At 35.1% G+C, this 27,559-nt stretch overlaps 1 protein-coding gene across 1 annotated transcript in view; it reads left to right on the top strand.

Moving 5' to 3' along the window:
• The window catches only part of LOC143387806 (roundabout homolog 2-like), a 142,724-nt gene that overhangs the window by 51,480 nt on the left and 63,685 nt on the right, over positions 1–27,559 (top strand). The window contains 1 exon segment of the mRNA XM_077108149.1: positions 523–723. Within this exon segment, the coding sequence (XP_076964264.1) occupies positions 523–723 (201 nt within the window).

Below are 27,559 nucleotides of genomic sequence, written 5' to 3'. Positions count from 1 at the left end.
CCTTTCAATTAATATATTTATGTCCCAAGCAACAACAAAAATTTAAGAAACTTACTTAATTTGTTAATACAAAATCCTTGATCTAAATTGATTGAGAAAATATTGCTGTGGTTTAAACTAAAACAAAACCACGTTCCTTCTGTTTTGATGGGAATATTGAAGCCTCATTGAACTCTAGAAATTATTCTAAGATATGTTTTTTTTTGAAACAAAGTAGTTCACTGTAAGCTGCTCTCTTTTATAATGAATTTAAGTTTTGCAAATAATATACAACAGTGTATACTTATCCCAAGATCTCTTTTAATTTAATCCTGCTTCAGATCCTATTGTAGGAAATGTTGCTTGCACATGGAAATTCCTTTAACATCCAGTCTTGATTAAACCTCTTAATTTTAATTTTACTAAAGAATGAAATAGTAAAATGGTCCATTCTGAGCTTAACTTGTAAGAGTTAAATTCGTGTTATTTTCCCAGGCTGCAGTTCAATTTAGCCCTTTATTGTTTTTTATTTTTCTTTTTCAGAGGAGGCCTTGGTGCCCTATAGCAAGCCCAGTTTCCCATCTCCAGGTGGCCACAGCTCATCAGGAACAGCTTCTTCTAAAGGATCCACTGGACCCAGGAAACCAGAGGTGTTGAGGGGAGGCCACCAGCGCAATGCCAGTAACCTTCTTGACATAGGATATATGGGCTCAAATAGTCAAGGACAGTTTACAGGTGAATTATGTAAGTGTTTTAGGTCACTGAAAAGGCTACCATAGCGAAGCACGGTGTGGCACAGCTGTAATCCCTATGACATAGAAGGCTGAGGTAGGAGGATTCCAAGTTTGAGGCCAACCTCAATTTAGTAAAACCATCAGCTACTCAACAGGACCCTGTCTCAAAATGAAAAATAAAAGCACTGGGGATGTAGTTCAATGGTAGCTCATCCCTGAGTTCAATCCCCAGAACCAAAATAATAAAAATTATTGTTTATTGTGATTCAGAAAAAATATTAGATTAATAATATTGTCATATTAAACAAATTTAAGAATGATAGAAAACTTTCCCTGCTACAGGAAAAAAAATCAATGATTTTTAAACAAGTTTGGTCATAACGTAGATGATTGCTATTTATAGCAGGTCGATGACATAAATATTTCATTTATATTTCAAGATGATTTATGCTATGTAAGAATTACTTTAAACATGGTGGTGCACACCTGTAATTCTAGCTACCAGAGGCTGAGGCAGGAGGATCACAAGCTTGAGGACAACTTGGGCAACTTAGTAAGATCCTGTTTCAAAATAAAATATAACAAAGGCTGGGGATGTAGCTCAGGATAGAGCACCCTTGGTTCAAACCCCATTACCAAAATAAACAACCATAAAACAACAGAAAATTGTTTAAACGTGGGCAAAGAGTCTCAACACTTACAAGTTAAATTAAATGTAGTTCACTGGATACTTTTCTTGCTCTTTTAAACTCAGCACAATAAAAAAGAGAGAAATTCTGGCCCTTTGGTACTTTAAAGAGTCTTCTTAGTAGTTCTTCCTATTCTTCATTTATTTGCTCTTCATTCGTTTTTTTTTTTTTTAATTTATGGAGTCAGTCTTAAAAAAAATTTGATCTTTGATTTGAGTTAGTTCACAATATTTTTATTATAATGATATAGCTATTGATTAAGTTTATCTTTTTGAATGAAGAACTGGCATTGGTTTTCATATTTTCTAAATATAAAAATATGAGGTAATGGTGAAAAATAGGGATGTCAGCGTTCGTCCAATTAAAAACATTGAATTTGTGTTAATTCCATTAGGAAATTTACCAACTCCCTATTCCCTATTATAATGATGCCTGCTTAACATTGTCAACTGCTTCTTTGAATTCAGCTTAACCAAGGCTGTTAAGAGAACAGCCATGGCTTCTAATGTTCTCAACCACTTGCCTGATTATAGCTCATGAGAAGACAAAGCTACTTTTATGATCTCTTGAATTCCTCATGGAAAAATAGTTTATGATTACCATTATGCTCACATCACAGGCTGGAGGAGTTCATGAGCTAATGGAAAGGGAAAATAGTTTCAAACTTATTGTTTATGGATCTGAGTTATCATTATTGGCTATTATCAATCAGATCAGTATTAAGATTTATTTATAATTTTTCATTTGGCCCATGGGTACTTGAAATTTTCTTTAAATTTTATATTGACATAATCGTAGGTGTGCAGGGAGTGAAAATAAAATAGCTCTAGTTGAATTTTAAATCTCCAGATACTACAGTGTTTCTATTTTCCTTGTTTCTCTGGTTCAACGAAAATGAATTGCACAAACACACCAAGATCTTTCTGATGACTTCATCTTCATTTACTATCCAGTTGCTCTGATTTTGAATATGCGGGTCAGGATAGAAGAATGCATCATTTAACTCTTGAGCTTTATTCCTGACTTTTGTTTCCATCTCTTTTTAGAGTAACCGAGAGGAGACATACAAAGCTGCTCTGAAGGATCCTCAGGTCCCAACTCATGAACGTGATGACACTAAACAGTGCAATGAACAATTTCTTTTATTTATGTACTATTAAAAGAACTGTAAATGCAATGTAAAGACTCACAGCCACACATATCCCACAGATATTTTACTTGTGTTCTTCTCTTAAGTACACCATCCACCTTAACTCTTTCTTGTCAGGAGTATATAAAAAAAAAGAAAGAAAACAAAACTTGCCCTCCAGGAAGAAAAGGATTTTTCTCTGTATATAATTTCTTTTGTGCATTGCTATGCAAGCTCACTCTTTTTAGCTCTGTTCCTATTATTGTCTGTTCTTATTGGTTTGTTTTACTATATGTGAATTAATAGGCTGTGGTTCCATATATTAACTTTTAATTGTGTAACTTTTTTTTTTGTCAGAACAGAAATTAGAAGTTTATTAAAGGACAGCAGAAAAGACTTCTCCCGGAGGAAGAAGGGGACCCAAAAGGTGGAATCCGTGGAAGTGCAGTTGTTTCCCCTTTTTATAGTTCTTTCAGTGATGGTTTGTAGGTTGGAGGTCTACAGGTGGGCTTAATTATCACCTTTTGGGATGGGCTATCTCCAAGTCTGTTGGGGCTGTTTTCCCAGGCTCCATTAACATTTCCTTGAGGTGGACTTTGGCCTAGGGCCTTTTCAGGACTTCATTAACATTCCATGAGTTGTCCTGCGTTTTCCCTGAGTCATTCCCAGCATGGCCTCCATTTTAGATTTCACTCGATATTAGATTTACCTAACTACACTGACTACCTAACTTTTAATCTGGCTTCATTCCCCCTTCTAATTTGGGAACTCCTTACTGCTGTAAGGAAGGGGGGCGAAGAAAATCTTTCTGGCTTCTTCAGGCTGAAAAGGGATGGTGTGGGGCAAGCAGTTTGGAGTCCCCCTTTAAAATTTGGGTCTATTGAGTGGGTCCATGATAGAAGTCTGATTGAGAAGTAATTGGCTGGAGGGCCATTTGAGTGATGGGTGGTCTATAAGAGAAAAAAGAATTCATTAGTACTGGAACCAGACTGATGCAGCAATAAATCTCATAGCACAGGAATATGCCAATGAGTATGATGGCAAAGACAAAGACTAACAATGTTTTCCACCAGGAAGTACCAAGAACCAGGAGCTAAGATTGCTGAGAACATGGATTTTATCTGAGTATGTAAATCTTTAAGGATATTTGTCACATTGCCAGAATTGTCAGGGATGTAAACACAACATTAAGATACAGTTTAATGTCATCTGACTTGCAAAATCCTTTTACTAGTATGACCTCTGTGTCTAATAGAGAAATCTTTAATTCTGTTACTTAGGGCTGGATAACCATACTAGCAAACACCAGGCCTACCTGTGTAGGTTAGAAATAAAGGCCTTGAACTAAGAACTACTTTGGCAGTTCCTTTTGATAGTTATCAGGCATTCATGTCTGAGAATCTCTTTTGAAGAATCCAGTTTACTTATTTATGGAAGTTACATTTAAGTATTATTTTATTTAAAATGCCCAGGAATAGCTGTGTTTTGGCTTTGACTGTCTTTGCTAAGTGTTTAAGATGAAGCGAGTCAAACTGACTTTTGTTTCTATCTATTGTTAACAGTCAGCCAAGTTTCCTTGGGAGTCCTCGGGAACTTACAGCAGCTTCTCAGATCTGCTAGTGCCATTTGCGCTAGGATGGGTCCAGGCCTTGCTTGACCATGTGGCTTCCCTCAGAAGCATCAGGAATGTCTTCCTTTTCTGATGACCCTCCTCTTCACAGCAAATGCACTGACTGGCTTTCTGTCCTCCACTGGTCTCATTAATCTCCCTGATCGGGAGGTTATGTGGCCTAGAGTTGCAAAGCTCTTTGGAAAAGTCCCCTATCCCCTGACTCAGACTGACTCAGAGGGCAAGAGTCAAATTTTTAATTTTAAAACTTAATCTTAAACATTTAGCAAATAAGTTTTAACAGCCTTATATTAAGAGCACTGGGCTTTAATGTCTATCTCTCTATCCTGTAGGTGATAACTCCTTATCTTAAATTAACCCAGGTTGTGAGTTCTTAAAGCAGTACCTCTGCAAAACAGGCAATCTTTAGACCATTTATAAGAAAACTACAAAATAAAATTATCAAGAGTAAAAACATATTTAGTTCATATAATAGCTACCTTGAATTTTGGTGGAGTTATACATTATATCCCCTGTTTGAGATCCTGGTAATCATGACAAAAACTAACTTTTAATGTACTGAAATCTAGCCTATTTCTTTTATAGTCACTTTCACATGCAGTGAGATGGGACATAGAGCCTTATCTCAAGTAAGGGGCTCTTCAAGAATTTTACTATAGCTCTGAAGCTGATCTTTGCTTTTTAGACATCATTTTATAAAGCCTACATAAATTGTTGTAAACTTGAGCAAACACAACATAATATCACATCTAAAACATGAATTAAAGAAAGGCTGAAAGCTTCTAACATTTTGTAGAAAAGTAGCAAAGTACTTTTGTGTTTTACAATAAAACCTTTACATAGATTAAGCCCTCATTAACTTAAAAATACACTTAAGTTGTATCTCAGTGTAAAAAGGTAACATAGAACTGTACATATCTTATTGATAACAAGCCCAGTTATAGAACACAAATGATTTAATTATATCGCCAACATGTCTTTTTTTAAGCCTAAAATTACCATCATATAGACTCTTATCCAGAAACACATTTTTCCTCTATGAAATCCATACCTAGAACTTTCTAGTTTCTTTTTTATCTGTTAACCTCCTTCTGTTCATATTTTGAAACAATACTTGTAAATTTTGAATTTAATCAGATTATTTTATAGACATCAACATTTTTAGGTTTTATTTTTGAACACCTAGAAAAACTTATAAGCTTAATTTTAAAGACATCTTTACTTTTATCTGTTTACCCAATTTAAATTGAACCATTTGAATCATGTGAGTCAAAGAAATTTGGATCCATTTTTAAAATTTTTCATGAGCACTCCTCATCTGCCAATTGTTATATCACTGCATGATATATGAACATACACACATACAGACATACTGACATACAACACGTAACACAAGTGTAACACAACACAATATTAAAGGCCTTGTTGCTTTCTTAATTGTGTAACTTTTATGTTTAAATTTTGCACTGCAATTTTATTTGGTGATAAGCACAAATCTTTACTCCTTATGACATGAAGAAAAGATTGAATGTGAAGGGGGTTTCTGTACTGTAAGCTAGGTTGGATAATGCTGGTGTAACTCATTCTGTTAGATGGTTTTCAGCTGGGGTGTAGAAATAGGAAGATGCAAAGGAACAATGGTGTTGGCAAAGTCTGAACATCAGAAAACGAGTCTGTTTTTAAGAGAAGAAAGATGGATTTTGCTATTGACAAAAGCAAGGGGTCAAAAGAAGGAATTTTAAGTCTTTAGGCTGAATATGCATTAAAATATGCAGATAGCAAAGATGTACTAAACTTGCTTTAAAAAAAGATAATTAAAGTTTTATTTAGAATCAACTTTACTTGTCATTGTAATTGACCCATCTGAGAATGGTGACAAGCAAAAGGAAATTAAGGTGTTTCACAAGAGCTGTATTTATATTATAGCTTTTTAAAACAGCATTTTCTGAATTACCATAATTAATCTCTCCAACTCATTAAGTCAGAATATAACATGAAGTTCCCCAAGGAAACAAACAAAATGAACTCGCGACTATCTAGCAAGTAAAGAAGCAATTTATTATTAGGACATGCTCAGGCTGCTTCCAAACATGAAATCTATTGCAATATCTTGTTTTGTCTTTCTAATACATGTACAGTACACACTAGAGGATAAAACTGAATCACTTAAATTCATGATTGAAAAAATGCAGTCTATATACAACTTTGTGTTTCATTTAACTAAGATATAAAGTTGATTTCACCAAAGGTAGAGCCAAATTGCAAGTGCTTAAAAAGCAGTGCTCAGAGTATGTTCAGTTCACCATCCATAAGTTTATTGGAATAAATATTTGATGATACATTCTCGGAAATTGGCTACCAACTAAAATCTGTTTGACCCATTTTGAATGAGTAAATTGAAAAGAAAAAATTAAAAAGGAGAAAAAAAATGCATGTTTATACACTTTTTAAATAAAACCAAACCTTGTAAGTGGACACTAATAACAGTGTCCTCCCTCATTTGTTTTCACGACTTTGAGAACAAGAAGTTGAACATCAGCTACGTATGCTCAAAATAAATGTGACTTTGAAATATATGTTAGCTACTGTACATGTATAGTCAATCAGTCAAGTAGAAGATAACCTTCCTGAAATTCCCACTTGTGACATTTTCCCATGTGCTACCTACGCAGTCTTAAATTCTAGCTCTGACTATATTTTCTTATGTTTTTCCTACAATATATTCAGTACTTCAAAACTATTCGATGTAACAATCAGGATCAGTTTTCAAGTAGGAGACCCTTTAATAGGTCTCATACTCTGCATTATTGGCTCAGTCACCGGTTCATGTCCTGTTGTCATAGCAAAGGGATGACATAGTTCAATGGCTCCATCTTTTGAATTCCCTGAGACTGCATCAGCACAGGCAAGCCTAGAATGTGATGTTATTTATGGACCCCAACATCTTCTCGGTGTCGTGTGTAGTTCATTTCTTCACTGAAGAGAAAAGGAATTCTGAGACACACTTATTAAACACTTTATCAGCTTTCTACCATCAGTGCCTGGTTTTTCATGCAGTTTGATTTCTCTGGGATAAAGAGACTGGGAGAGGAGAAAAAGCTTTTGCAAAAAAATGAATACATAATAATTCACAACTCTAAGATGTGAGGAATTTATTTTTTATTTGTGAAGCTCCTTAATTCACCTCCTTTATTTCAAAACAAATATCTAAGAAGTTATATTCATTTGTATTTCATCTTTTTGCTCCTCAATCACTGAATTTAGTCTAAAATTTTATCACATAGATTATACAGATTCTTGACTCCTGGTAACTGGCATTTGTAGGCAATTAATAAACCAAGACTTAAAAAAATATGTCTTTATGTAGATGACATGTAGAATAATTGGAACATAGCATCATACCTTCCTGATTGTCTTGAGTACACAAAAAATTAACTGTTAGGTAATGCAATACAAACCCTGTGGTTACTTGGAATGTTCTTTTAGAATAATCCATGTTGCCCATTAAACTTAGTTTTAAAAAAATTTGTCCAAAAAATCTTCCACCCAATATGGTCATCCTTTTATAGAGCAAAATAACATGCTATGGCTATATAAATTCAGGAACACTCTTAAAAATCAGAAATCTTCATCAACATGATACACGTATAAAGCTACCAGTCAGTACAAGCCAGAATGTCAACAGAATAACACAAATCTAAGAGAAACTTCATAGATTTTTATTGTGTAGCTGATTGAATGAATGCGATTAGGAATTCACTGAGCTAACTCTGCTAACCAGAACCTACATAAACCATCAGAAGGAAAAGTGGGTGGGAGAGAATGTAACTTACTTTGCACTTACAGGCAACACTGCTGTGAAGTCAAGACAGACACAAGTACTGCTTCATTTATAACGGGTAAAGTCTCTTTAGAGAAAATAACCATGTCAGTGCCCAAACTCAGGTATGCCAGTGTATGCCAGGGAGTCAACCCACCCTCCTCTAAATCTTTTCCATGCCATTTTTTAAAAAGTTAGGATAGTACAGGGGCATGAAAATAATTGATCCCTTCAGAGGATTTGCATCCAATTCAAGAAAGAATATAGGAAAACAAGGACCAGCATGTTAAGTTATCATACAACCAAAGGGAAGTAAAACCATTACAAGTTTACTTGCTTTGAATAGCAGATTTAATGGTGTTCTATGTCATGGTTTAATGCTCTGGGTATTTAAATATATTTTCAATTGAATTTGAGTTGAAAGTTTGTATGTGCTTTGGTGGAACACTTCCTAATTTCTACTCAATAAAAATATGTAACTGTCCATTGACAATAAAACAATAATGATGCCAATGAGCTCCAAACAGGGGATTATCTCCACTGGAAAGCAATTGTGTGTCAGTATTAAAGATATGCAGAACCATAGTATTCACTAATATTAGTTTTTTCATCTGCTTCTGTATACTGTGTTTATAGAGTTACATGACAAGAATTGGTGTAAAGCTACATGTCTTTCCACATTATCTTAGAGGTGAAGTTACTTTTATTTTCCTTCTTTATAATGTGTAAATCAAATGAAGCACCATGCATTTCTTTAAATGACATGCAATTTACTAATTCTTTTTAATTCCATGATTTTAAAATCATTTATTGTGACTTTAAAAGTGTTGCAAGATAAGGGATTCTGTGGCCGTGGGTAGACTTTTTATACTTTGTTTTATAGATGCATTTTTTTAAAAAACTGTAGTTTTTTTAAGTCACCAAACAGCATCCAAAAATCTTAATGTGTTTCATTTGATGTTAGATTGGCAAAGAAATTGGCATAAAATTGGTTAATAGTATTGTCAAACAATTGTGTATTGTGTACTCACTGGGAAAAAATAAAATATATTCACATTTCAAATTTGTAAAAAAGCCATTTAATGTAAAACAAACTTGCTTGTAGAAAAACCAAAAAAATAGACTATTTTGTCACTTTTAGGTCTTCATATTAATATTTTGTAGCAAAATGAATAATCTTGTCTTCTAATTCAGGTACGGGTTGAAAAGTGACAGCTAGGAATTGGCATTGACCTATAAAAGTCATTAAAATACAATGATTGAGACCATGACCTGTAGTTGGAATTTCACAGCTCATTCTATCAGCACTGTTTTCCAGATCTGAAGCCTCCACCACACCATAATGACCTTTAGATAGTTAAAATTACCACAAACATTTCTCAACAGAATTACTTTAATGAATTATTTTAAGTGTAAGTAAATATGAGAATTACAAGCAAGTACATAGTTCTTAATTGCTTTAGAATAGTTAATTATAATTGTTTGAGATGTTGGATATTGAACAATTACCTCTGGGGCAGACGGGTACAAAAGAATAATATTCTATCTTATTGTACTTCATAAATACTTCATCATTCTTCATGGTAAACTATAACTGTAGGATATAATTCTCCAAAAGTAGTTTCTGAGTTTTTAAAAATAATTATCTCAGTAACTGTAAAAAGCAAATGGTAAAAGAGAAAAGATACATTTATTCATTTAAAAATAGCTTTAAAAACACATGGTAAATGGACAATACGTTTTAGAGATCTATTTAACATAGATGCATCATAAAATGCTCTTAGAGTAATTACAAATAATGTTGCCTTAATATAATATAGTGGTGATACATACTATGTGGGGGTTAAAGATGAGACCTACCTGTTATCAATATGATGAAAAACAGACCAATTACAAAGCAAACATTGCTTTATTGAATTTTGTTGTATTGTAGAAACACCTACACATGGCAAAAATACAAAATTATCACAAAGGTTATTTTAAAAAACGCACTATTTTATCTTGATTACTGTAGATATTAGCAAAGGAAAAATATATATTTTAATATTGCAGAAAAGCATTTATATAAAAATATTATTTAGAATCTTTAATTGGTGAAAATAAATTCTCTCTCTCCCATGGAAGACAGCAGGTCACTATAACTGCTCTTAGACCATAGTACCATAGTACTCTTTCCAAAAAAAAAATAATGATAATACCTGGACAGATACAGGATTTATAGCACACATTTATTTAAAACAATTTTCAGACATTCTTTTTCTAGACCCATTTTTCAATAATTTGTTTCTGTCAAATATAGTTCTTGTTTTTATTCTTTTTGCAAGCAAGCACTGAGACACAGTGCTTAGAATTAAATATTCAGAGTGCTTTAAAAGGAAATAATTCTTGTCTTGAGAAATAGATTAATATCTTTTATGAAATCTTGCCCTGATTTTTAAGAAAGTATTGTTTTGAGTAATGTTTTTATGTTAATGGGAAAGACCCAAAAACCAAAGTTTTCAAATACATTTCATACAGTAAATTCTGTGTTAGCATCATTTGTATCTCAAACTCCCATCAAATTACCCTTGTTTTATTCTTTCTCAAAAATAGTATGTGGGGTATTAAAAGTTATTTTAAAAACTAAGAAGAGGCTAAAGAACTGGAAGCTCGAGGTTTGAATATATGTAGAGTTTTCATCACTGCCTGACTTATTTATACATCTTCTGTGACATAAAACCCTTTGTCCTGGGACACCTCATGGGATTAATACTCTTCCAGGATCTGTAGTACCTATTCTGCCATTAGACTCTTTAGTGACCCCAAAGGTATTTTATGCCATACCTTGCTGCATATTTTTTTTAACCAATTTAACTCTTGGGAAAGAATCATGCAAATCCCAGGAACTCTGTGAAGGTGATGAGAAAAGTGAGTTATTAAATCATTGAATTATGTTTCAAGAACTTAATTGAGATCAGTACTCTGCACTTTCTCAACAGGTATGAGTGCATAATGTTCCTCAGCATTTCCACAATTCTGTGCTGTGAACACTTGAAATCATTAGGCTAAAACTAAAGCATAAAAATAGACTCATTATCTTTCCCCACCCCCAGTTCATATCTACTACCTCCCACAAAAGAATAATTATTATTTTTTAAGACTATTGCTTGATTATCACTAGGCTCTACATAAAGTGGAGTTTTGCTAAAATTAATAATGAATAACATGAAATTTAAGGGAAAAAGACTTATCTCAGTAAGATAATAATAGAACTAAGTCCCAGTAGAATTTTAAATATAGCTAACTAGAAACTACAAAAATCAGAATACTCAGAAATTTATAAATATAGATGCTCAGAAGTGAAAATGAAGGGTTACCATTAAACGAACTTTCACTGGCAGTGAGTACAAAGATGCTAATATTATCATAGAAATGAAAGTGGAATAGAGAATATAAAGATTTAAATTTGCTTGATTAATTTTGAATGATGGTAGATTGGTGCAATCAATAAATTTAAATATCCTAACAGGGTGATTTAAAAACAATTACCAATGGGTAATGATTCTACTAAAAGATGAAATAGGCAAATGGAAGCAGCCTGGGTGTTGGGGGGGAAGACACATAAGGCTAATATTCAACTTAAGAAAAAGGAGTAATATTTTCAGTAATATGCAACCCTTTCTTATGCAAGTAACCATTTACCAAGAATTAAACTAATCAGTAATAGAGATGTTATTTTTTAAATATTTAAAAATATGATGTTATTTTTTAAATGTATAAGAGAAATCCTTATATATGAATGGCAACAAAGTATTAAAAAATAAGTGTGTTCAATATCAGATAACTCCTACTAAAACTATTTCAATATTATATTACAAGTTAAAAATTGGGCTGGGAATATAACTAGGGCTTGCCTAGTGTTTGTTGAGACTGCCAAACCTAATTCATATAAGGTCCCAGCATGAGCTCGCATTCAGTTATCATTAACATCTTTAACCTATTCTTCAATTTCTTTAATGAATAAATTTAACTTCTTTCCTCAGAATATAGAACAATTGTACTTTCCTTCTTGATCATTGTATATATGCAATATAAAATATGATGTTAAAGTATCCTATCAAGTCATAAACGTTATCACATTGCTTTTAGGTCAGAATCATAACTAATGGAATGATGTTAGAAAGGTATTGAAGAAACAGGTCTTGATTTATATTTTTCCCATAAATTCTTCATGAAAACAGATTTCACATACCAATAAAGTAATTCTGAGGCTGCATAAATTACTAAATTACTGGTTAAGTTAAAAAAAAAGTGACAGAGCTCTTTGTGCCTTAGTGGCTAATGTCAGTGCCTAATAAATTTGTTATAAAATGTTACAGGATTAAAATAAAGATCATCACTTAGGATTGGATTAACAATAAAAAAGCAGGAGCCTTTTCCTAAAGCTCTATGTGAACAATGGCACTTGAAAATGAAACACTGGCAATTTGACCATCTCCTGTGGGAAAAAGGAGGAAGGAAACAGCTGTGTCTTTGTAAGCAATCACACTGGAGAAGGCAGGCTTCTTCCTGGGGCATTAACAACATCTCAACAGGAATCAGAGATTTTTGTCAAGAGCCACAATTTACACAATAATTACACTCATTGGAGCAAATACTGATCCCAAATTGCCTACTACTTCTTGTTAGTTCCCCAAATCAAATGTTTTGTTCATGTCCCCAAGTTGTTTAAAAGGATTAGTTTATTAGTGTATTTGTTTAATAAATAGTAGCTTTTATGTGTGTGTGTGTGTGTGTGTGTGTGTGTGTTTTATCTTTCCAAGCAATCAATTCATAGCCCTGACATCATTTTCCTTTCTATTCATGTACAAAAAAAATTTAAATGTGATTTTGTTGTTGTTGTTGTTTGGTTTGGGGTTTTTTTCAGGAGGGTACTGGGGATTGAACTCAGGGGTATTTGACCACTGACCCACATTTGCAGCCCTATTTTGTATTTTATTTGGAGAGCAGGTCTCACTGTGTTGCTTATGACCTTGCTAAGTTGCTGAGTCTGGCTTTGATCTAGCGATCCTCCTGCCTCAGCCTCCTGAGACTCTGGGATTACAGGCATTTACCACTGTGCCTGACTCACTCATTTTTTATCTGCCTGAAATATAACCTTCTCATGTTTTTAAAATAGGAATCTGGATTCATTATTATCTGTAATGGGTAGCCAATATTCTAAATGCTCTCTGTAAAACCATTCATACACAAAAGCAGCTGTCATGTACATAGTGTCTGTATATACATGGGTCTGTATTTGAGCTTTTGAATGTGACCTGTTGGTTTATTTCCTTTTGTATGATTGTATACTTTGATAAATTTATAGCATAGCTATTCTTTAATAAATAGTATGTATCACTTAAAATTGTAACTAACAAACTGTAAAGTGTAATTACAAACTTTCTTCAAAAGAAACACATAAGCAAAATAAAAAACTACAGTCATTGAGGAGTAAAGGAAGGCAAGATAGCAGTCAGTGAACAGAAAACGGGAATCAGTAGACATTAGGCCTGAAATTAAAAGCTTATTAATTCTCAAAGTGAAACTGTTGTTCGAATTCGGAGCCTCATCTCCAGAAGCCTGACCAAATGTGACATTCAGACAGCTGTTTTAACCCATTTTTAATCTGTTTAAGATACTAGCTTCAATTACCAATGGAAAACTGGATCATTAGCAATAAACCCTGAAGAATTAGACATCATAACATAGAAACTTTCAATGGGGCCAGGATGCCCTGGTATCACAAGTGACAGGTGGACTATGTAGAGCATGTCACCCTCACCCTCTCTGGCTTGGTTGTAGACCTGAGATAAGAAAGGGGGTGAATGAAGACTTTGACAAAAGAAACTAAATCACTCTAAAAATGTAAATAACCAAAGAGCTACTTTCAATGTGGCACATTTTTGCCTACACACTGTTATCTCCAGACAACATTTAGAAAATGTATCCCTTTCTGTCTTCTGCTAATAGTGTAATAGTGCTTTAGCCTAGATTTTCATAAGAATTCTGGAGAATTCGAGAAAGACCAATTAATCAATGCCAGAGTGGATAATGATTTATGACCAGAGTGAAAATAGGACTGCAAACCTTTCAATGTGGTTCCTTCTCTCCATTGACCAGACTTTTCTTTTTTTTTTGTCTTTTTCTTGGAATCACTCCAAACATCTTGCTGGCAAAGAGGGTGTATTTTTTGAGATAGCAAAGTTGTTTATTGAGCCGCAGTGTTCAATCAGCATCAGTAACTCCTGCAGTCCAAGGAAAATTGGAAAGAAAAAGCTTAGTGTAAATCTTCGAATATGGAGTAACCCATTAGCTGGTTCAGCCAGTCACAGAATGGGGCTTGAAATGTGAACATATCATATACAGGGTTATGTTGTGGCTGTCTGTTGTAAAATATATGGGATAGTCTCTACCTATCAAAGCATTTTCATTTTTCTGCCACATGGGCACACAGATATTTTGACAGTATTGCTGGCATAGCACACCCAACCAAAATAAAAGATCTATATTATTTTTCTGCTTTCCACTTTTGTCTTCAAGCTATTTCGTTCAAATATTCATTCAGTTTTATCATTTTTTTTTCCTGAATCATAAAATGCTTAACAATACCATATCATTGATGTATTCCATAGAACAAGACAGTATCTTATTTCTTCTGTGAGTGATTATGGACGAGTACCTTATATTGCAGAGATTAATGGTACTGTTTTAGGAAGAGCTGCTGTAGGATGGTGAAATGAACAGTAATAAAGTTGGCAGACTGAAGGCTGCTCTGTGTGTCTAATGTCTGAAAAAGAAGTCTGCTTTTATGCAAATACACATTGGCTGTGAAGCTTGTAATTCTGGAATCCAAACATCTAGCATGTGTCCTCTGTATGACCCAATATAAATTGAAAGACAGAATGTAGACAATGGGTGGAGAGTGCAAGATTGAGAAGGAAAATATTAATTATATTAGTGGTTATTTGTTAAAGGTCACTGCCTATTAAAGAAAGAAACTCAGGAATGGAACTTCTGCTAAATGCTCAATTATGATCTTAGCAATGAAAAAAGAGAGAACAATTGTTATTATTTTCTTTCTAACCATAATAAGGGTTAAATAATATCTAACACTGCCTTTGGTGCTTGGTAAACAGATGATTTCATTGTATCGTGCTGTTGTGAATACTAACACTGCTCCTTTTGTTAGAAAAGATAACAAAAAAAAAAACAGGAGAGAGTGCCTGATAGAGCTGTCTGCAGCAATCTGAGTGTTGAGACCCAAGGATTACTCGGAACCATATGGAAAATGTTTCTGAGTCACCAATGAAAATTTGAGAAGAAATGGGAACTCTTTTATATTATTGTCCTGGATGTGTATTGTTTTTGTCTCCTTCTAGAATTTCCTTTATCTTTTCATAACTTCCTCAATACTGGCCATGAGTACATCTCCCAGCCATGTTGATCCAATTGTGAGAATCGGACCAAAACTGGTTAAAAAAAATTATTTTCTGATTCCTGGCTGAGTTCAATGATCCAGGAAGCTTGGGAACAGGATTGCACCAAATTAATCTAAGAAAGTACATCTCTAGGATTTGAAATCTTAACATGAAACACACAGAAACAGTTAAAATTCATGCGTTCCACCATACAGAAGAAATCTATATAACATTATATGTTGATAAGATGATGATAATAAGCAAATGGAAGCTCAATCCATACATAGAGTCCTATGGTCCTTCAAACCCTGAATCAAGGTGTTTGCCAGACTTAACTATACCCCAGTCTTTCCTATGTGTTGGATATTCACTAATTTCTTGTATTCCTTAAGTTATTCTGTCTTGTTAAATTGATTCAGATTGGCATTTGTCACTTAACAATAAGAATCTTGACTAATATCATTTATGAAATTAATGATTTTCAGGTAAGCTGTAAAAAAATCATCATCATGTATTAACTATGGTATAAACAAAAACTAAAAGTACAAGATTTAAGTCTGGAATTGACCCAAATGTATTTTTTCTTAATGAGATCATTTACATAAAACACATTTAAAAGGTTAAGTAATCCTGAGAATATTCAATAGTTAAGTATGGAACAGATAAACAAAGAGAGACAATTCAATCTGTTATATGTGATTATGTCAGATAGAAAATATTTAACCATTACTCTTTTTATTCTAGTTCACCAAATTTTTTTTTAGGTTTCCTAAATACAAATGAGTACAAATTTTGCTGGATGAGCACTAATTAAAAAATAAACATGACAAATTTAAATTGGACATATTTGAATTGTTTATCTCTTTGCAGAGCAAATTCTAAGACTTCCCCCACCTCCTTATTCATGTTTGTTTATAGAGTAGCTACCATCCAGCAAGTATTGCAGATGGAACTAAAAATCTAATGGAAGAAAGAAGTAGTGAATTCAAACAGCACAGAATACAGTCATAAATTGCTAGCATAAGTTATGCACTAATTCTAGAACTTTCTGTGAGCACAATGGACAATGATTTATCTATTTTATGACCTGTCCTGTTCAATACCACAACCAATGGAATTATGTGGCCAATGAAAAAGGACTGAACATTTTATTTTAAATAATTTACATTTAATTAACCACATGTAACTAGTGGATACTGTATGGATACACATGTACAGCATGTTACTTCATTTACAGTCCTAATGTGGCACAGGCCCTCACAAGTAGGAGGTATGTAGCAAATGTTGATTGCTTTGATTAGGTTGTTTATGATCATAGCAACTGCTACACAGAGATCTGCTATAATGAAGGGAAAGAAAAAAATAGGGGAAAATAGAAAGTCACTGCCCGGAGTCAGAGAATTTAAATACACAAGATTAGAAAGTTTCATATAAAGATAATATAATAAATAATAATTATATATACTACTTAATCAAGCAAAGAACTAATGAGATAGGAAAACTAAATACTGAATTTAGTAAATAATCCAAAAAAGACTGATCAATTGATTGATCAATTTGGGATGTGCCAAGGAGCAAACTGAGGGCCTAATGCATGCTCTAATAATCACTTTACCACTAAGCTGCAATTCCAGCCCCAGTAATACAAGCTCTTAAGTGGCTGATGATGAACATAATAAATAATGATGATTTTTCAAACACATGTTAAGCAGAAGTCAATTTATATATATATATATATATATATATATATATATATATATATATATATATATATATATATATATATAATTTTTGCTTTGGGGACTATGTTGATTTTTCTCAATTTCAACTCTTCAAATTTTACCTGTCAAATTTTCCTTTTAAAATTTATTCTCACATAAATTAAAATTAATTCTACACCTGCCAAAAACCTAACTTAACACATAGGTCTCAAGAAAAATCATATTTTACACAGAAATAATAGAGGCAGCACATGGTGGGTTTGAAATCAGAAACTTGGGGTTCAACTGTTAGCTTTGTTCTTCATTAAAGGGAGAGGGGAAGGAGTAAAATGGAGGTGGAGAAGAAGTGGAGGAGATGGACTGGAAAGGGAAGTGAAGCCAGGGAGGAGGAGAGTGGAAGGAAGAGAAGAATATCTTTCTGTGAGAGTTATGTCATGAAAATGAAAGGAATTGAAATACAGGTAAGTGTCTCACAAAGGAATGGTACTCTGTCATCATATGTTATGTGTAAGTAGATTAAGTCTTTTGCAATCCAGGGCCATTCTTCATGTTTGTGTTAAGTTGGAATCTCCATGCACCATGATCTCCAGCTGCTGCTTCTCTGTCTCCTTCAACTTTTTATATATGGAACCATTGATTTCCTGTATGTGCTGATTCAGCCTCCCCAGAGTTTTCATAAGAAATCCCAAATGAGCCAGAATATATCCCCACAGCAACCACACCAGTGTCTTCCTAATTTCAACCTAATCCAGTGGAGTTTTGAATTGTTGTTTGCATACTTTTCATTAAGGGTCCACACATTACTTCTCCCAAGTGTTCCTTGCTGCTAGTATCTGTAAAAAGTTAGAATAATGCAAACCTATCGAGCTGCTGTGAAGATTAACTTAAGGAATGGATAGAAAATGCTCAGGAAGAGTAGGAAGAGGTTAATGGAGCAGAGGAAGGGGATTGAGGGTAAAGGAGGAGGGACAGGAAGAACACTGGAATGAATCTGAGCAAAATTTCCTATGTAGGTATTTGAATATACCACAGTAAATCATAGACACACACACACACACACACACACACACACACACACACGGCACTAATTTAAGCAAATATATAGATAAATTGAAGAAAGATTAGTAGAATAGAGGAAAGGGAACACGGAGGGAGGGGAGGGAAAGGGGAATTACTAGGAACTGAATCAGAGAAAACTTTATTTCATGCTTGTAAAATTATGTAAAAATGAACCCTAATAGTATGTATAACGAAATAGAAAAAGGAAATGCTCAGGAAAATGATTCCCAAAGCAAATGCTCAATACTATATACTATATATATATATATATATATATATATATATATATATATATATATATATATATATATTTGTACATTCTCTTCTTCCTGTTATAATTGCATTAATTATTTGCAGGCACTATCTTCTTGGGTCTAATGATCAGTTCCTGTTCACAGCCCACACTAATGTTCTGGTGCCTTTCCAGGTTTCAGGTTTGACATTCTCTTCATATTCCCACTTTGGTTAATTAGTTTAAAATTTTATTCACTTGTTCATTCATAAAATCAATTTACAGCTGATTTTAATTTTTTTTAACAAAAATGGCAAAAAAAGAATGCCTAAGATAAGACAAGAAATGTGACAATGAATGTAAGAAAAAATGTTCTACCCAGTTCAGTATTGGGAAGGATAGAGGTAGAGAGGACAATTATATCCATGCACAATAATTAAGACATGGGTCTTTACTCCTAAATAGGGGGTGAGAATGATGGGAAAAAAATTTCCTTGTTTATTTTTGGTTTTCCAGACCTTGTGACCATAATCCGTATCTTCAAGTGGTAAGGGAGACAGTGTTGTTAATTTCCATGGACAATAGAAATTTTTAAAAATATATACAATAAGGGAGGAGAGACTGGCACATACACATATCATACCATGAAGGGCTGTGTGTGTGTGAGTGTGTACACATATTTTACCTGAAGTCTCCCCCCTTATCATCTGTCATTCCACTCCTGTCTTACAGTCTTTTCTACATAAAATATACAGAAAAGTGTCATTTTTCTGTGTCATTTTTCTCTGCTCAAAGCTCTTCAGTGGCATCTTGCATTGCTCAGAATAAAGTCTTAACTAGTTGATATGACTGAGTTCTTAAAGGAACCATGCTTTCTGAAATAAATAAGCTAGAAAAGAAAAAGGAGAAGGACGAGGAGGAGGAAAAAGAAGAGTAAAAGGAGAAGGAGAAGGAAGAGGGGAAGAGGAGGAGGAGGAAAAGGAGAGGAGGAAGAAGAGGAGAAAGGGGAAGAAGGAGGAGAAGTAGTAAAGGAGAAGCCGGGGAAAGGGTATGTGTAGAGGAGATCTTGATGTATTCCTGGTGCTACAACAAAATACCACATACTAGGTAATTTGTAAACAATGGAAATTTATTGCTCATAGTTCTGGAGGGTGAGAAGTCCAAGATCAAGGTACCAGCAGATTTGGTGAAGCTCATCTTTATTTCCAAGGTGTCATCTTGTTATTGCATCTTCACCTGGCAGGAGGTGAAGGGTCAAAAGGGCCCGAGTGATTTCTCCCAGCTCTTTCATAAAAGCATTGTTCCCATTAATGAGGGTTTCACCTAGTCCCCTCCCAAAGGTCCCATCTTCTAATATTATCATCTTGGGGTTTAAATTCCAATATATGAATTTTGTAGGGGCATACACATTCAAACCATATCAGTGGAGAAGAAGAGAAGGAAGAATTGCTTCTAAATGATGTAGCAGAGAAAAGAATTCATGAATTCAAGGGAAGTTGTCCTTTAACTAGAAGGAGATCAAGCATAAATATGGTAATCAAGTCCTACAGATAGTAAACTTAGGTCAATCCTAACCGGATAATCTATGCAGTCTATATTTCACAAGAGTTCAGTTCATCACTTTGTGAGAGAGCTGAGAATTTGTACCTTTATGTCACTAATTATTTTTTAGTGGCTTTTCCTGAAGGAACATACATTTTCAGGCTTTTTGCATCTCATTTGTGTAGACAGGGTATGCTCATCATCCTGAAGACAGCTCTATGTTTAAAAGATGCAGATTTGGACTGGTAAAATATGAGTTAGTGGGGAAATCTGTGGATGATTATAAGAAACGTGTGGGAAACATGATCTGCTACAATTCATCCATATCAATGGTCAGATCCATTCAGTTGTCACATTAAATCCATTACACTGTTGCTTCAAGATGATGTCTGATAAAATTCCTAGAAAAATAAAAATGAAAAGGAAGTATTAGTGAGTTATACTATATTGTGCTCTATGGCAGGACTTCCATCATAGTTGGTCCTGTAGCCTAAGTAATGTACACCATCTCCCACCTTCACCATTTATTCTAGACTTCTCTGACACTTGGTCAACACTTCTGCTACCCTGGATTAGAGGAGGATGATTTCAGAAGCTCAGTAAATAGATAGCCAAGTTCATTGCTCCAGGGCCTAGTTGAGGCAGAACTTCATGGTGGAACAATGTGGTAGAGGAATGTGGCACATGCTACCAGGAATCAGGGAGAGAGAACTCTGATCAACAAGGACAAAATATAAGTCCCAAAGGCACACCACTAGTGACCCCACCTCCTCCAGCTATATCCCACCTGCTTAGAGTTAGCATCCAGTTAATCCCTATCAGCAATGATCAGGATGTAGCTCTCATAAACCAATCATTTCATCTCGAAACTTTCTTGCATTGTCTCACGAGTGAGTTTTTGGATGATACCTCATATCTAAACCATAATATTCTGCCTGTACCCTCAAAAGCTCATGTCCACCCCACAGTGAAAAATACATTTAGTCCATTTCCAAGTCTCAATAATTCAAGGATTGCCCAAACATTCAAGTTCAAAGTCTCCACTGAGATTCAAGGCAAACTCTCAGCATGAGTCCCTCTAAAAGTCTGAAGCAAATTATATATATCCAAAATATGAAGGCATAGAATAAACATTTGTATTCCACAGGGGATAAATAGGGGGATAGAAAAAAGAAACAAGATCAAAGCAAGAGAAAAATTCACCTGAGAAAAGAAGTCTTGTAGCTCCTGAGACCCTGCAAGCAGCCGCTGAGAGGGTGCTGCCTGGAGATGTGTAAAGGAAGCTCAAGTAGCACTGGATACTCTCCAGATTAAGAGATGCCAGTAATATGGAGTGTCTTTTGAGGAAAGCTGTAGGAATTGAGCAGAATTAAGCCAACAGAGAGGGAGGCCAAGTGGTCTCTAAACAGCAAGGACATAGGGGTGGAGCTGCACAAGATTTTTGGAGAGAAAGTTAGGATGCCATGTACCCCAGTTGCCAAACATGAGGCTACAAGACTTGAGTTTATCCTTTCCTTTCTTTAGTATATAAATGATATTTGACAAAACCCAATCAATCACTCAATGATTCTAAAAGTTACTACTTCCCCTATATTACTTGAATGCTGGAGATAATGCAAAAGAAAATAAATTCATTACCTCCAATCCCATCCCAATTCACCTCAGAGGAAGGTTAGATATAAGACGCTATTGAATTACAAGTTACAATACAGTTTCCACCATTAATTGCATCTATGTTACCATCAGGCTGGTAAATGACCCCACCTCAGGATTCTCTCCCACTGTCCACTTTCTAGGACCAGCTCTGTTAACTCAGTTAATTCTCCAAAGTGAAATCCCAAGATAAGGAGTTTGAAATGAAATGAATTTACTAGAGAAAGTTCATTGAAAAAAAAAACTGGAAAAGGAGTGGGGGGAATTAGAAATTGGTTTGCCTATATCTCTTCCAAATTTCCAGTGTAATGTCATCAGGAATGAGACCTTGTGAATGGGATCAAGACCCTAATAAAAGAGACTTTCCCTTTCACCTTGTACAATATGGGGATGGTGTTCTTCCCTCTAGAGGATGAAGCCATGTCCAGACAAACAGATGTGCTGATTCCTCCATCTTGGAACTCCCAGCCTCTGGAATGGTGGAAAATAAACTCTATTGTTTATCAATGACCCAGTCTGTGGTATTTTAGGATAGCAGAACAAACAGGCAAAGTTCAAGCAAGAGTGTGATACCCACAAAAGCCCTATAGGTACCAAATTAGATTTTTGGTTTCTGACTAACAAATTACCACATTTTGTGACAATACAATGCCTACTTATTTCATAGCTCTACAATTTTGATGTCCAGCCAGACTCAACTGGGTTCTCTGCTTAGGGATCATAAGGCCCAAATTAAGGATTGGTCTGGTTAAGTTCAGACCTGGAAACTGAGGATGAACATGCATCAAAATTCCCTTAATTATGGTAGAACATAATTCCTTATGATTGCTGGATTGAAGTCCTTGTTTTCTCGTTGGCTGTTGGGCTGTTGTTACCCACCTCTGCTAAAATCTCTCTACAGCATTCACACAACCCCTTTATCTTCAAGGTCAGCAGTGGCTCGTGGATTCCTTCACATGCTTTTTATCTCTTTGACTTTTTCTTCTGCTACCAGCTGGAGAAAAATCCCTGCTTTTAAAGGATAGTCTCACCTGAATAAGCTCCTTGTATCGAAGTCAACTAATTAGAAAACTTAATTAAATATGCAAAATCCCTTTGTCACATAACAAGAGTTAGAGGAGGAACACCATGGGGCAGAGACCTCAAGGGCCATGTATAATTCCATCCACCACAGTCTGGTACAGAGCTGTCATGCACCAAATATATAAAACAATTAGTTTACCTAAAAACAAACAAACAAATAAAAAAAAACCTCATCTTTCACTGGGTTATTACAATATTAAAATGGATAATGCATACAAAAGTACAGATAGTCCCTAACTTAAGATGGTTTGACTTGAATTTTCAACTTTGGGATGGTGAAAAGCAAAGCACATTTAGTAGGAAATGAGCTTATGCATTGTATTTTGAATTTTTATCTTTTCCAGAGCTAGCAAAATGTGGTACAGTACTCTCTTGTGTTGCTTGTCATCTCCCAGGCAACCATGAGATCACAAACATAAATAACCCATTCTTTGCAGTGTCCTACAATGCTATAGTTTTCAGATATAGTAGGTTTTTTTATTATTTTGCATCCCATCATGTCTGCAAAATGCCTATTAGGTGTATACATGAGATATTTCACTCTTAATTATAAAATAGTCTTCATATTAGATAAGTTTGTTCAACAGTAGGATCATGGAAGTGTTTGGAACACTTAATCTTAAAGATAGGCTAGGCAAAGCTGTGATGCTCAGTAGGACCAACCAGGTGTATCAAACACATTTTCAACTTAAGAAATTTTCAATTTTCATTTGGTTTATGAGGATATCACCCCATTGTAAGTTAAGAAACATCTTATTTAGAGGAGTGCTCTATTCATAGTAAGCAACAGCAAATCCCTCAGCTCGTAGATTAACAAGGTTTTTATAGCTGTTCTCTGAAGAAGGACCTCTACTGACCACGCTTCCTAATATTCATGCCCTTATATAATTCCTGACCCTTGAGTCTAGGCTGACGTTGTGATATGCTGGTAACAAATAATTTGTGAGAGGGGTAATACTGTCTGACTGACTCCTGATCTTATGTCATATGAACTCAGTTTCTAACTTTGTCTATGGGTAAAACCAATTCTGCTCTAGGGAAAACCAATTTTCTCAGACCACTATGCTCTGTGGATACTCCAACTAGTCATGTGAAGTGATGGCATGGAAAAAAAGATGCTTGAACAGCCCTAAGTGGTTTTAACTCAGGCAGATGATAGACCAGTGATTGAAGAAGTTATCTTGATCGTGACCCTGTTAAACCTTCAAAAGTCAATTAACATCTGGCTGTAATGCTATGTGAGACTCACAGAGCCAGTAAAGATAATAATAAATTCTTGCTTAATGTCAACAAGTTTGCTATTTTATTTTTGTTTTTTGTTTGTTTATTTGTTTCTTTGCAACAATGGACAGCTAGAACAAAGTTCAAAGCAAGTTACTAAATTAAGTTGTCATTGTAATATATTTTCATGGTGCAAATTCACATTACATCCTTTCCCAGGTTCTTTTGTAATTTTGAGATTGGTTGATCTAGAGGTTCTTTGTGATGTGGGAATCAGTCTTTCATTTGCTTTATGTAGACTTATTGTTCATTAGAACACACTTCCATTCCTTGACCATCTGTGATAAATGTCTATGTCTATGCATGGATGGTCAGATCTCAAATTAAATCTGACAACCACACCAAGTGGTTGGACTTAATTTGTCCTCCCCTGGCTCCCACTTATTACAAAGAGACCTGATCATTCAAGTGCTTTCAAGCTACACATTCCTGTAGTTGGAAGTTATTACATGTTGATAGTTATCTTCAGTGACATTCACTAGCCTTGATGTGGCAGGGAATTTTAAATAGAACTGAGAAACAAAGGCAATGCAGTTATGCAGACACCGGAATGTGAAATAACACTCCAGTGACTTAATGAAATGGGATCAAGATAGCTCTAATAAAATATGAAGGCTTTCGAGTTTCAGATCCTATTATCTCCAGTGATACTCTACTGTCTGTCTTTTAAAAGTGCAGATGCAATCCAGTTAGAAAAATGTCAGAGTTCTCCTGCAACAACAGAATGCTGTACACTCACAGTAATGAAGATTTCCTTCTTCAGTGAACATGTTGTCTTTAGTCCCCAGGGTTGAGACGTTCCACCCAAATTTCAAGATCAGCTTATTTGACAAGTGATTTGATCTCATCCACAACAGAAGCAAATATCGTCTATAACATTAGTAATTCGCCAAAGTTAAATAAAGAAAATGGTCCAAGAAGAGCAATCAGAAGCAGAGCCTAGAAGCTAGTGGAGCACACTGACTGAGCATCTCTGTCCAGCAGTGCCTATGTGGATTATCTTCAAGGGCTTATTGATGATAAATGACAGCGAGGTCATTATTTCCCTGAACCCAATTCCAAAACCTCCTCTTTCTTATACACACAGTCATGCATAAATGACATTTAAAGATATTTGTGACTGTCTAGAAGCATGAAGGCTGTAGCTCCAAGCTTAATGAACAGTCATGTGTTTTGAAGGAAATAAGAGAATTACCCAGCCGCCTTGATGGCAAAACTTTTCATAGTGAAATAAGAGAGACTAAAGCTAGACCAATGTAGGACTCCAAAACTGGGAAATGGTGGTGGGGAGATATTAGTTCATAGGTTCCTTAATGGCTACAATGTTACTTGTACAAAGACTGTAAATCTAACTAACTTAGAGATCCATGTCTCTAATAAAGGAAGGTTTTTGCCTTGATTTTTTCCCCATTAAATGTCATCCTATCAATCTTTAAAAAATACAGCCAGGGTGTGTGTGCATGCTTGGAGGAGCTGAAGGATGTAAATCAACAAATAATCATAGAACTAGAATGGATTCTATAATTTCACTAGTTCAACCCTATTATTTTAGCTTATCCTCCATGACAGAAGCCTAGAGAATGAGTTGTGTGAGGCCAGGAAGCTCATCTGTGACAGTCAGGATCTGAATAAAATTTCCTTCCTCCAGTCTCTTGCCCATCTCAGTACTGCTCCTAGATGCTGGATATGAGGAAGGTCTGTTCTCGTCAGGAGCAGCTGCTTCCTGCTGTACTCACTCACCTTTAATGTGCCAGAGTCCCAGTATGGAGCATGATTACGGAGGAGAAAGAGGAATGTTCTGTGTTCCCTGAGTTTCAGGGGAAGTCGGATAAGCAGGGAGTTCATGGCAATGGCTAACATTGCCTAAGTTTCCAAAGGATGTTCTGTACAGTGTTAGGGATGATTGACAAGGGAGTTTACAGAATATATATTAAAAGAAAATTAGTGGGTTCTCTGTCTTGAGGACCAGAAGACCAAAATTTATAGGCCCAAGAGGCCTTTCAAACCAGGTAACCCTTTTCTTTACTTTTTAACTTTTATTTCTCCTACATGTACATAGGCTGAATACTCTAACAATGTATAATTTTTCACCACTTCCTGTTGATCCATCTTTTTATTTCTAACAATTCTTTGCGGTATTATAAATACAACAGTAGATGAAGATAAATCTTTATTTTCCCAGATTTTGGGGGGGTCGGGTAGTGGGGGCATGGTACCACGAGAAGAGACATTTGACACAATCAGGATTATATCTACTTGAAATCGTGTTGATAAGATTCTGACAAATTCTTGTCTTTCCAGGAAAAAAAAAAGTAAGGCATTACCATTTTCTGTTTTCTATTCCTCCTGCCTGAAGCATGTGTGCAATGTTTGGAGCAGCAGCAGTCATGTTACAGTCATGAAGGAGTGGCATTATTGACCCTGAAACATATCCAGCAATTACTTATTGTGAACTTATTTTTTTTTGAGATAAAAATAAACTTTTGTTCATTGCAACTATTTCCTCTGGGTTTTCTGTGATATGCAACAAAAAGCATTCCTAACTAATTCGTTCTTGCCTTTTTTTGAGAGAATTACTCAAATTCTCTCAGTTCTCTAGTTCTTCATGCTTTTACATATTCTAACCTTTTTGAAATGAATATCTCCCCTTTCCTATATGTAAAATATTTTTTCTACCTATAAGAAAATTATAAACCATAGGCTTTTCTGTTGAATCCTCCCTTAAGTCTTCTGAGTTCACTCTATACTTTTGGGTGTCCTTATTACTATCTGTGGTTACCATCATTAGATACTTACTATAAATTTATTATAATCATATATGTAATCTACATTGGACTCAGGCTCCATGGACTCTGAGATTGTATGAGTATTAATATTCATTTGTAGCCTCAGTTGCCTCATAATAGCAGTTGCTAGAAAGACAATCTATGACCTCTCAATACTGTGGACACCCCACATGTGCAGGAAGAAGACCCATACTCTGAGTGTGGCTATCCCAGTCCCGGGTCTAAACTGGTAACTGTCACTGTCTCCAGGGCAATTGCTGACTCTAATGAGCATGTTGCCTCTCAGCACTGCCTGCTGCTAAAGCTACCTCTTCCTTGGAGAATGAGGTCTTGCTCTGGGAACAGAAATCTAGGGCAGTCCAAAGCTGCAAAAACACCAAAGTAACAAAACTGTATTATGCTCTCAAGTGTAATATCATCCATTCTAGAGTGTCTTCAGGTACAGCACAAATCCGGTCCCATGGTCATGTGCCAAATGCCATGATAGGCTAGCTAATCCACAGTATTTCTCTTCCATCTCCTGCTTTTCCCTTTAAATAAGCACAAAGCTCTCATCCTCTCCATTACTACTACTGAAGAGTTAATCAGAAGATGGACATTTGAAGTACTGGTCACTGATCACACATGTTACATAAAGGCAGACTGTGATTCCCAGCTTGGTGTCCCCAGAACACCCCGACATATTTATTTTACATCTGCTTCTTTTACAAGGTTGTAAGTTCCTCTGAGATTTGGAGATTTTAGTTTAGTTTTCCCCCCACCCTACATGTGTTTATTTTTTG

The sequence above is a fragment of the Callospermophilus lateralis genome, unplaced genomic scaffold, assembly GCF_048772815.1.
Source record: "Callospermophilus lateralis isolate mCalLat2 unplaced genomic scaffold, mCalLat2.hap1 Scaffold_169, whole genome shotgun sequence".
Lineage (NCBI taxonomy): Eukaryota > Metazoa > Chordata > Mammalia > Rodentia > Sciuridae > Callospermophilus > Callospermophilus lateralis.
This window is presented reverse-complemented; position numbering and strand designations above follow the sequence as displayed.